The sequence below is a fragment of the Echinops telfairi genome, unplaced genomic scaffold, assembly GCF_000313985.2.
Source record: "Echinops telfairi isolate 266 unplaced genomic scaffold, ASM31398v2 ScPeMD7_7468;HRSCAF=8506_0, whole genome shotgun sequence".
NCBI classification, from domain to species: domain Eukaryota; kingdom Metazoa; phylum Chordata; class Mammalia; order Afrosoricida; family Tenrecidae; genus Echinops; species Echinops telfairi.
In genome coordinates, this window is record NW_022111369.1 from 13,843,112 (window position 1) to 13,856,123 (window position 13,012).

General features: G+C 39.5%; 1 protein-coding gene across 1 annotated transcript in view; it reads left to right on the forward strand.

Annotated features, from left to right (window-relative positions):
• Window positions 1–13,012, forward strand: part of SLC9B2 (solute carrier family 9 member B2) — a 42,298-nt gene that overhangs the window by 17,927 nt on the left and 11,359 nt on the right. The window contains exons 7-9 of the mRNA XM_045284279.1: window positions 1,740–1,846; window positions 5,036–5,185; window positions 11,491–11,599. Coding sequence (XP_045140214.1) covers window positions 1,740–1,846; window positions 5,036–5,185; window positions 11,491–11,599 — 366 coding nt within the window. The remainder of the gene's footprint in view (window positions 1–1,739; window positions 1,847–5,035; window positions 5,186–11,490; window positions 11,600–13,012) is intronic.

Here is a 13,012-nt window from a genome sequence, read left to right on the forward strand (position 1 = left end):
CTTTACTTTGGAAGCACCTCTTGGATGTACCTGAAACTCCAATTATTTTGTTATCAGTCAAGCCTGTTAGCCATTTTCACCAACCAGGAACTTCCTTAGACCAATTCAATGAGAAACTTTTGGAATGGAAGCAAGTGTAGTGGGGTTTTAAAATTTTTGCTTTACAGCACGGGTACTTACTGAATGGTGGGGTGGGAGCTGACAAGGAGGGGAGTGGTGAGGGTCAGGGTTGGGTTCTTTATAATTTAGAGTTGTGGCGGGATGAGGATGGAGGTGGGAAAAGAAATTTGATAGCTTGGAGGACCACGCCCTCCCATGTGGTCCATCAATCTTGTAGATCACTACAGCCGGGGTGCATTATTAAAGTACGGATCCAAGGCCCTCTCAAACTTACTGAACTGGAATTTCCAGGGAGAGGACCAAACAGCTTTTGAAAAAATATTTTAAACTTTAATATACCAGGGACTGAAAATAATTAGCTATTTTCTGAAGATTTATAGTAAATGTTTACTACATTTATTAGTAGCTTAGGAGTCGTTCTAATAACAAAATGCTTTTTGACTGTTATACCCTTAACTAGCAGAGACTATCCTAGCTAAATAAAACTCCTACCAGGCCATTTTAAAATCGTAAACAGATAGGACGATTGTTATACTAACAAAAGCCACAATAACTAGTTACTGAGTACCTTTTTCCATGACCAGTGTTTGCAGAGGGATGTATGAGTTGATTGTTTTTAATGTAATTTTTTGTACAGTGTTCTAAAAGGGTTTTTTAATTCGGATCTCCTAAACCCTGTATACAATGGGGGAATTTCCAAGTTCTCCCTAGAATCAAATCTGTCTTGGAAGAAGCATGAGGAGGCTTCAAAAAGTTCTTGGGGAATGGTCACTGTCTTCTAGTTCCAAATTTCCACAAACTTTCTGAAGTTCCCATGTACAGCCAGAAGGCTTCTTAGAAACAAGGATGGCGAGGCGTGGTGCCATGTGACAAGGAACGCCCCGTCCCTGGAGAAGGACGCCATGCAGTGGCTCTAGCAATGGTCTCAAACAAAGCATCAATGGCGATGGTGGTGCAGGGCCTTGTTATACTTGGGAGAGCCACGAGTCAGAGTCAACTAGATAGCATGTAACAACAACAAACTTGCCTTTCTATTTCAAAGAAATGAATCAAGAAAACCCTCTCAAGGGCAATGTCATAACTAATCTGTTTTGAGACTTACTTTTAGAGTTTTGTTTCACAAAGAATAAGTCCCCTGTACTCGTAACAGTTAAAAAAGGTTTTTGATTTTTATTTCCTAAATTTAGGTTGCTGCATTTTACATATATCAGATACTAAAATCAATGTACATGTATTGCTCAAAATCAGATTCCTAAATGATCATTTGAAAGTTGAAGTAGATGTATCTAACTCATTCAGCATGGAATTATGAATTTTGTATTTCACATTTTCGTAGGTCCCTTAATTAAACATTTATAGAAGTAAGCATTAAAAAAACCTGCACAATTGTATCTTAGCCTGTTTCACCTTTGTCTCCAATTATGTGCATACCTTTCTTGAAGGATAAAAACACAAGCAAGGATGAAATATTTTAAAAATATCTTAAGTCACCTATACTTAAGAGTGTAAACTTTTTGATATGTAACTAGATGTTTTGTTAAGAGGATTGTAGAAGTACAGTTTGTATGTTTAACAGTAACGAATTCTGTCTGACGGTTTTCCTCTTGTGCGTTCTCCAGGCTCCACCATCTTCAATGTCCTCCGAGGAGTTCTGGAGATGGTCACTGGTGTGGCAGCTGGCTCTCTTCTGGGGTTTTTTGTTCAGTACTTCCCAAGCAGTGACCAGGTGAGAGAAACAATCTGTGAGAAATTCACATTCCAAAACAGCAGTAAGAAAACTCTGGAACACTTCCATCACAGCCAAATATGAAAGAGGCGATTTGGCAAACAGCTCTCCCCCCACCCCTAGTTTAGAGCTGCTCATTGCTCTATCCACGCTATCATGAGATTCATGAAGAAAATTAAATGTATAAAATATCGAAGGCTGTCCAAAAACTTTGTTCTCTCGCCTATATTTGGTGACATATCATCATTTATGTGTGTGTAGGTAGGCTATTGTTGTTAGGTACCATTGAGCCTCTTCCGACTCATAGGGACCTCATATACAGCTGCGTGAAACTGTTGTCTGGACCGGCACCCTCCTCACGGTTGTTCTGAAGCTTAAACCCATCCATCATCTCAGCCACTGTGTCAATCCAGCTAGTCAAGGGCCTTCCTTTGACTTGTTGCCCCTCCCCTTTCGCAAGCATGAAGTCCTTTTCCGGGGACTACCTAATCCCTCTGATAGCATGTCCAAAGTCCAGAGTCAGAGTCTTGACATCCTTGCTCCTAAGGGTAGACACAGTTTTTGTTTGTTTTTATTGTACTCAACTAAATGAGATTAAGTAATGTTTCTTATTTGGGGAGGGTGGGGGGGGTCCCTTTCATTAGTATCAAAATACCTTAGCTTTTAACACGATCAAGTAGATAGGCTGTAATAGTTCTTGGCAATGTAATTTGGCATGGCTTGCCAAGATCAAAATTCTTCACTGCACACAATGATTTCTGAGAGAGGCACAAATGTTTTGCTTCCTTTTATCCTCCTAATTCTCTTGGGATATATAAAAATAAAGAATTTTTTCTTTCTATAAGAATTGGCTTTATTTTCAGATTTCAATGCATTCTGAATGAAGTTCATTGAAAGTGTAAGTTGAATCTTAATTAAGAAAATTAAATATTTCAGAATGCATGATGACTTAAAAAATTTTGTGACTTAAAAATTTTCTCCAAGGAAATCCAAAATTGTCTGCAGGAGGTGCTATGAATGAATAAAAGAAACCTGTGTGATTATGTTCATTACATAATGATTATTCCAGTTATATAGCTAAATAAAGAGAACAGAGCTCTGTAACATTTTTATTTTTTCAAGTAGCTTACTTTTGACTGTTGTGTATAAAATATTGAGGTAAGTACTTTAAAGTCATCACCAAATGCTACACTGTCCAACCTTCTAGTCATTAGCCACCTGAAATGATTTAAATGAATAAAATTAAAAATTCAGTTCCTCTTAAGTTCTAAGAAGTCTCTTCAATAATACAAATTATCACACAATTTAACTAATTGTTCAAGATTTGCCCATTGATCTATCATTAACACTTTTCTTGCTAAAAACAAAGAAAGCATTCTATTCTAAAAGCTAATTGTTCAACATTAATGAAACTAAACTATGTTGATTCTGGTGAATATTTTCTGATCCAAACCAAACCAAATGCACTGCCATCAAGTGGATTTCAGTTCACAGCCACCCGACTAACTAACGCTAAGTGTATATGTAGCTGTGTGGTGCCGCTGCCTGGGTCCCAGCTTAAAGAAACTCCGTGCACAACAGCACAGATCACTGCGCGGTCCTTCACCAGCCTCATGACTGTGCTGGGCCCTGCGGGAGCCCATTGTGGCAGCCAGTGGGTCCACTCATCTCCTCTCTTCCTGTCCCTCCACCTACAAACATGATGTCCTTTTGCAGGGACTGGTCTCTCTTGACGACGTGTTCCAAGTATGTGAGACAAAGTCTCACCACCCTTGCTTCTAAGGAGCATTCTGGAATGAATGTGTCTCTTCCAAGACAGAATTATTTGTTCTCTGGGCACTCCATGGTACTTTGAATAAAAATGTTTGTAGAACTTTTCCCAATATATTTTTTTTAAAGAAAGATATGTTCTTGGGCTGCATGTTCAAATAAATTGTCACAGTGGCTAGTGGTACTATGTTGGACAGTATATTTATAGAATAGTTGTATCATTTCTAAAAGTTATTTGGGCAGTGTTAACCTACTGTAGCCCATATTAGAACTGACGGGAAGGTTGCTATTGGCTTTACTAATGAGGAAATTGAGAGAAGTGATGTGAATAAAATCACGTGGCTACAACAAAGTACAGCGAGGGTTGAACTCAGGTTATCTGACTCCAGGGTTTGCATGCCTCCAAATCAAGTACTTAAAAAACAAAACAACCCTATATTCTACAGAGATCAAGGTGTTCAAAATGCTGAACAGAGGAAAATAAAGAAAGAGAACTATATGCTGACATACTTTGTTAAAACCTACTTTCAATTTATGGCCTCCTAAAAGTTCTCGCTAGTCAAAGATTGAGAAGGAAAGTCAAAGGACCAACAAATTAAAGAGCAAACCAAAAACCTGCAGATAATAGAGATATTCATAAAACCTCACTGATATAAATATATCCGTTTCATGAATGAGGAAACAGAACTTGGAAAGTTTAAGTAATGCAGCCATTATATACACATCCTGCACACTAAAAAAGCTAAAATTTTAACCTAGGCCTGTCTGCATCCAAAACCATTGTGCTTTTTCTACAACTCCATTCAATCCTGGGAAAAATGATAGTCGTTGTTGTTATTGTTTTGCCTGATATAAATCTGTCCCCGGCTCATGGCTACTGTACGCCCAGCAGAACAACACCCTGCCCAGCTTTTCACTGACTCACCTTTGGAAGCAGACCGCCAGGTCTTTCTTCCTAATGCATCTTAATCTGGAAGCTGTGCTGAAACCTATTCAAAGCACCATAGCAATGCAAGAAAGAAAATGGGTGCCCCAGAAAGAAGCCTCTCTGTGTGTATGCTGTCAGTTGGCCTTTGCTAAAGAAAGGAAAGCAAATGTTAAGTCAGGCATATGTGCCAGCAGATGCGGGCATTCTCGTCAGAGCCCTTCAGGGCAGTGGCTTGTGTGGAGGGTCCTAACTGAGAGCTCCGTATTTCAAAATCACCGGCTGCTCTGGGGCAGAAAGATGAGGCTGTTTTGTCCCCAGGAAGCCTTAGGAACCATCGGAGCAGTTCTACTCTGTCCTGTAGGGTCTCTGTGAGTTGGAACTGACTTGATGGCAAAGGGTTAATGGGTTATAAATTCATATTATAGAATAACAAATCATTAACAATCTGTCGTTTAAAATGACTTTGCGACTTCACTTTGTTCCTCCTAAAGGGCTCTCTGGCGTGGCAGCGAGCAGTCCTGGTTTGGGGGCTCTCCGTGCTGGCTGTGTTCAGCAGCGTCTATTTCGGGTTCCCTGGATCAGGAGGACTGTGCACTTTAGTCATGGCCTTCCTAGCAGGCATCGGATGGAAAAGCAAAAAGGTGAGTTTCAGCTGCGTTCTCTTCACAACTACTTTCTGATCAGATTATTCTATTTTCTTTCCAGATGCTTTTTTTTTAAACATCAAATAACATTTTTCATCATAAAATCCATTTATGTGGTCATATACATAAACAATGTACTCAGAACTCTCTGCCATTGAGCCCGTACTGCCGCATAGCAACCCTAGAGGGACAGGGTAGATCTGTCAGTTTCTGAGACTGTAATTGTACACACATGCACAGCAATACCCTTTCCCCTTAAAAAGCAGTTCATAATTTGATGCCTTTACTTAATATTTGTAATATACTCCATATTGACAAATATATAATATATATACTTATTATTTATAATTTCCTGATGCCTTCTTTGTTTTTTTTCTCATGACTGCAAAATATTGCATTTGATAGCTGTGTTGGCATTGATGGTAGTAGAGGTGATTCTAATTCAGAGGCTAGTCAATGGGCTTCCTAAACTTTTTTTGCTCATGAGGCCTTTTTGCCTGAGAAATCTGCAACACGGCAAGCACTGCCAGAAGCACTCGGATTCATTACATGTTTGATTTCGAATTAATTTTTGGTCCTTGCATGTTCAGAACTTTTGACTGTTGCCGATTGTTTCCCATGCCCCAGATTCAATTACATGACTCCATGTGGAGTGGTGACTCACAGTGTAAGAAGTCTGGGTCAAGAGGACAGAGTGCAACTACCCTATAGGTAGAGGGGCCCTGACAGCACTAGGCTGCTAACCAAAAACTTGGTGTTTTGAGCCCTTACAGCAGCTCCACAGAAGAAAGGCCTGGCTGGCTTCTGGAAAATGAAAGCCAACCAGCCCCACTGCCATCGGGTCCACGGAGATGCAAGCGTCCCCGCAGGGCAGAGTCGAACTGCCCCAAAGTGTTTCCAAGGCTTTACCTAAGCAGACGACCACATTTTTCTGCAGATGGGCCAGTGGGTTCTAACCACAGATCTTTTGGCTGGCAACCAATTGCTTACCTGCTGTGGCAAAGCTTACTGCCATCAAATTGATGGCGACTCCCAGCAACTCTGTGGGGCAGGGTAGAACTTTCGATCTTCAATTATTTTAATCATTTTATTAGGGGCTCATACAACTCTTATCACAATCCATACATACATCAATTGTATAAAGCACATTTGTGCATTCATTGCCCTCATCATTGTCAAAACATTTGCTCTCCACTTAAGCCCCTGGCATCAGCTCCTCATTTTATTCCCTCCCTCATGAACCCTTGATAATTTATAAATTATTATTTTGTCATATCTTGCACTGTCCAGCGTCTCCCTTCACCACTTTTCTGTTGTCCATCTCTCAGGGAGGAGGTTAGATGTAGATCCTTGTAATCGGTTCCCCCTTTCCACCCCACCCTCCCTCCACCCTCCCGGTATCACCACTCACACCACTGGTCCTGAAGGGATTATCCGCCCTGGATTCCCTGAGTTTACAGTTCTTATCTGTACCAGTGTGCATCTTCTGGTCTAGCCAGATTTGTAGGTAGACTTGGGATCATGATAGTGGGGGAGGAGGCAGCATTTAGGAACTAGAGGAAAATTGTACGTTTCATCATTGCTACACTGCACCTTGACTGGCTCATCTCCTCCCCGCAACCTTTCCATAAGGGGATGTACAGTTGCCTACAGATGGGCTTTGAGTCTCCATCCCGCACTTCCTTAATTCACAATGATATAATTTTTGTTCTGATGATGCCTGATACCGGATCCCTTTGACACCTCGTGATCACACAGGCTGATGTGCTTCTTCCATGTGGGCTTTGTTGCTTCTGAGCTAGATGGCCACTTGTTTACCTTCAATCCTTTAAGACCCAAACACTATATCTTTTGATAGTCTGGCACCATCAGCTTTCTTCACCACATTTGCTTATGCACCTGCTTTGTCTTCAGGGATCATATCACAGAGGTGAGCACATGACGTGATTTTTTGTTCTTTGATGCCTGATAACTGATCCCTTCGGCACCTCCTGAGCAAACAGGCTGGAGTGCTTCTTCCAATCTTCAATTCTTTTGTTAACTTTATAGGTGAACAAACATGTCTTATTATTGATCTGCTTTACATGTCCTTATGAATAAAGTTAATCATATTTTCATAGTTTATGGCCAGTGTGTTCAAACACCTCTGCCCATTTTTAAGAGTTATTTAGGGTTTCCTTATTGACTTTTTTAAATCTTAAAGATTCTCAAATTTCTTTATCTCTCTTTTATTTAGCTGGTTGTCACTTGTTGAATTTCCAGATATGTTTTTATAGACCTGACCTTGACAGGATTATATGTTTTCTGCTTAATGAAGAGATATAGACAATAGATGTTAGTGACCTAAATTAAATGAAGATAATATGATTTTAAAGAGTCTTGGTGGTGTAATGGGTTCAGCATTGGGGTGCTAACCACAAATTCGGTTCAAACATACTATCTACTTAAAGAGAGAAAGATAAGGCTGTCTACTCCCATAAAGAATTATTCTCAGAAATCCTAAGGAGCACTATACTCTCTAAGATAGGATCACTGTTAAACAGAATGAACTTGATGACAATGGGCTAGTTTTTGTATTGCTTTGGTTTAATATGACTTTGAAATAATCTTACAAACTTGAAGACAACTGCTCAAAATAATGAAACATAACATAATGTCTGTGGAAGCATACGTGAAGGTCATGAATCTTGAGATCAGGTGTAAAATCACATTCAATTAAATTTATCTCTGCAGGGATTCAAGGAACACAGAATATCCTTATGGGTAATTAACTTTCAGGTAGAAATATGTCCCTATACAAAAACCAAAGCTCGAAACCAAACTCACTGCCATCCAGTCAATTTCAATTTGTAACAACCCTATAGGACCAAGTAAAATTGTCCCTGTGGGTTTCTGAAACTAAATTTCTACAAGAGTAGAAAGCCTCATCGTTCTACCTAAGAATGGCTGGTGGTTCCGAACTGCTGACCTTGCAGTCAGCAGCCCAATTCATAAGCCACCACAGCACGGGGTCTCCTAATTCGCTAGACAAGATATGGTTGTAAAACTACAGCCCGTGTAATGTTGCATCCTTTCATTTTGGAGGGAGGGAATGGTAGGGGCCTTCTGAACCATTGTGCTTACAGGATATTGAGGTCACAGGAAAATTGATTTAGGTGGAGTAGGCTTCAAAAGACAGTGGAGAGTCCCTTTTGTACCCTACTGTAGGCACTGTGAACACCAACACTTCCTGCTTGGCTAGGAGGCTTGACTACATATAATATCTCTCTCTCTCTCTCTCTCTTTCTTAAAATGGTACCTATATAAAGAAATTCTACTGAGAAACATCTAGTAAAGGCAAAGGAAATGGTCAACAAATGTTCCAGCATAAATTGGGTACCCATCTCTTAACTCTCGTGACATTTGTTGTTATCAAAATATTTGATTTTACATGGTTTTACATAGATTCACGATATTTGTGGTCTGCATTCGGTTCTGGATCGGTTCACACATCTCCTTATCAATCTCCCTCTATCTAATCTCAGCTGAAGACAGAGTGCAGTGCTGCCTCCTTGCTGCTGCAACTGGTGCTCTCTGTCTTCCCTCCAACCTGGGCTAAGACACTCTGCTCTTGGAAGCACCCTTGCCTACTTCTTTGACACCAGGCAAAGGTTACAGTCCTCACTGATCAAGGTGAAGGTACTGCATTTGCATGGTGACCCTTTGTCTGATGGAAGTTTGTCTGACATCACCATTTCAAAAACTATCCCTTAACTTCTTCTTAAGGGTAGCCCGTTTTCAATACTTTAAAAATAGCAAATTAACAATTTGTTCTGTTTCTGAGTAGGAAAGTATATGTTCATCAGCACAGTACTGGTATAGGTAGAAGAGCCCTGGTGGCCCAGTGGGTAACGTGCTGGACTGCTAGTTGCAGTCCAGTAGCTTCTCTGCAGGAGAAAGATGAGGCTTGGTAGTCCCATAGGGTCAACATGAGTTGGAACCAACTAGATGGAGCAAGTTTACATGTAAGGAGCCCTGAGGGCACAGTGGTTAAAGTGATTTGCTGCTAACCCAAAGATCCGCCCTTGAAGCTCCTCTATGGAGAAAGATATGCCCATCGGCTTCCCTACAGAGATAGTCCTGGACGCCTAAGCAGTGCTTCAGCTCTGTGCTGTGTGGTGGCTAGGAGGTGGAATGCACGAACTCCCTGGCAGTGGGTTTTGGTCAGGGATGCTATACATGGAATTTATTTTTTAGAATTTTTGGAGATAAATTATTTCACATATTTTTTGAAAAGGGCAATAAACTTGAAAGCCATCTAAAAGATGGTCAATAAAGAAATGATGGGGTGCAATATTATTCAGCTCTGTTATAGAAGGGGCTTCAAAAACTTCATGGGAAGATGGAAATAAGAGCAATTTTTCCACAAACTTTCTGAAGCCCCCTTATACATAAGTTTATCATGGGTATGCAGCAACCAATGACAATGATTATATAAGATCGCTAAGTTAGATGTTAAACTCTGAGATCTACTTAGTATTATATGTACATATGTGTGTAAACACATGTAAACTTGTGGGAGAGGATGCATATCAAACTGAGAGGTATTTCCTTCAGTAAAGATTATGTAAGCATTCCTCAGTAAAGAATGTAAGCAAAATAAAACAATTAGAAATTTAACCCAAATCTGCTGACTACTCAAGCCTGATAGACTGCATTTTCTCACATAATGTGCCCACTCTTCTAATAATCCAAACTGAATCTCTAATGGGAATACAACGGAGCTGTAAAAATGAATGAGGAACCCTTTTAATTAGAGGGAAGAATTGCCTACATACCATATATATTCGTGTATAAGCTGAGTTTTTCAGCACATTTTTAATGCAGTTTTTGTGGTAAAATTAGGTGCCTCAGCTGATATTTGGGTTGGCTTATACTTGAGTATATACGGTAATTAAAAAATTGACTCAGAGAATGTTGTACAGAGTATGCTACCATTTTTGTAGATACGTGAGTATGCAGATATATTTTATGCTTTATAGTTGTTTTTAATTACATAATACCTTCTAATAACCAGTGCAGTCTATTGGTGTGTATGTATGTGTGGGGGGAGGGGCGTGGAGAATCTGGATATCTAGGGAAACAATGAGGGATTTCCCACTGGTCACCCTTTTATACTTGATTTAATGAATGTTTTACCTATTGATTTAGCTAGATAGAGATATCAGTAATTACATACACTGACAAGATGAAATTCTAGATGCTAACATTTTTCTATCCTATAAATTTAAGGACCCTTGGCAGTGCAGTGGGGTAAGCATCAGGCTGCTAATTGCAAGGTCATTGACTCTAAACCACCAGCTACTCCTCGGGAGAAAGACAGGGATTTCTACATTTGGCTTTCTACTCCCATAAAGAGGTACAGTCTCGTAAACAGACAGGGGCAGTCCTGCCCTGTCCTAAATGACCACTACGGAGTCGGCATCAACTCTACGGCAGTGAATCTTTTGGTTTTGTAGTAAATTCAAAGTAATAAAAATTTCTAAAGTTCAGTCAAAGAAACAGAAGTCTTAGCATAAACTTGATAACTGCACTTACACACTGATGGACGGTCAGGTGGAATTGATGGTTCTGTGATTTTTCTGCAGCGAGATCTCATGCTTCACTATAGGTAATTGCTTCCAAGCAGATAGAGCTGTTCGGTAGTGGAGGAGCTGTCTTAGGACACAGTGGGTGTAGAACGTGACCCCAGAGTGAAGACATGCACGTGGGGGGCTCTCTGATTCTGTTAGAGATGACCTACAACTAGAACCCGCTTTTGGACCCCCAAACATGGGCACTTCCGGCTTCATTATGTGATTGATTTCAGCACAATAGTTGGGCTCCTACTTGTCCTAATTCAGAGGCTTAGTACAAAATAAAAATTGAATAAAATAAAAACGCGTGGCCAGTTTGATCGTTTTTCAGATTTACATGGTAAGTTATCTGATATTATACTCCAAAGTAGTCTTCCTGGGATGACGTTGTAAGAATTTCTATAATTAGTGTCCATTTGCAAAACAATCCTTAGTTTGCAAAAGCACCTCATATAATATTTAAACTGTGTACCTCATATAATATTTAAACTGTGTCCCAGGAAAATTTTTTTGGCTCTATTGTAGCTAACTTCAATTTTAGAGATAACACAAAAATAAAAACAAAGCTTACCTTAGGTCAAATAGATTCAAATCTCAAATTAGTAAAACGTTGTTACTTTTAACTTCATATACTATAAATCATGTATGTGTGTGCACATATGTGTTTATTATCTGTTTTTGTTTCAGGCAGAGGTTGGAAAAATAATTGCAGTTGCCTGGGACATCTTTCAACCCCTTCTTTTTGGACTGATTGGAGCAGAGGTTTCTATTGCATCTCTCAGACCAGAGACTGTTGGTTAGTATAATTTTGAACTAACATCTTCTCTTTCGCAATTTAGTTGTCGTATATTTAGCAGGTATGTGTCAGTGGTTTCCATTACCATAAAAAGCTAAGTACTTTGAACCAAACCACTGCCAATGAGCAGGCCCTGTCTCAGTAAGTGACCCGTGGGACAGTGTAGAACTGCCCCGATGGGTTCCTGAGACCACTTCTCCTTCTCTCATGAATCAGCTGGTGGCTTCAACAGAACAGCAGTGGCTCATATGAAAGTTCAAGGTGAAGCTGAAGAAAAGGAAAATAAGTCTACAAGAGCCAAAATATGACTTTGAATACATCCCACCTGAATTGAGAGACCATCTCAAGAATGTATTTGAACACTAATAACTGAGGGCCAGGTGAATTGTGAGATGATATCTTGGACATTATTCATGAAGTATAGCAAATAGTCATTAAAAGTACAGGAAAAAATAAACACGAAATGGATGTCTGAAGAGACTCTGAAACTTGCTCTTGAAGGCTGAGTAGTAACATCCATGTGCTTTGATAGCATGAAAAAGATGCGAATATTTCATAGGCTGACTTCAGAAGACAAAGTAAACTTTCTTCAATAGAACTAAAGAAAATGTGCAGTCCACCAGTTACAATATTGAAAGATTCTGTGGGCGAAATATTAAACAACATAGAAAACATGAAAAGAGGATAAAAGGAATATACAGACTCCCAGTGCCGAAAAGAATTGGTCAATACCCAACCATCTTAAGAGGGAACACATGACCAAGATCCGTTACATTGAAGGAAAATGTCCCAGCTGCACTGAGGGCATTAGCAAAGAACAAGACTTCAGGGATCAACTAAATACTAATTGATATGTTTAAAACTAATGAATGTGTCAATGCAAAAGAAAGGTGACCCAAAGAATTCAGAAATTATCTAACAATATAATTAATATCACACAAAAATAATTTTTTTGCTAAAGTTAATTTTTTAAATGGTTCTTTTTTGTCTTTTTTTGTGTTGTTGTTTTGTTTTTGTGTTGTTACTTTGCTCTGTCTTTCTGTGCATATTATTATCTCTGCCTGTCTATCTAGATAAGATAGGCAGGATGAACAAACGGGAAGGGGACGCAGGGGATAGGAAGTGGATGTTAACAAACCCAGGGTCAAGGGAACAACAAGTGATCTAAAATCAATGGCGAGCAGGGTGTAGGAGGCTTGCTAGAGCATAATCAAGGGTAATGTAACTGAGAGGAATTACTGAAACTCAAATGAAGGCTGAACATGATAGTGGGACAAGAGGAAAGAAAAAGGAAAGAGAGGAAAGAGCTAGGAGACAAAGGGCATTTTATGAAAGTCAAAATACAGGCATGTACATATGTAAATATATTTATATATAATGATGGGGAAATAGATATATGTACATATATTTATA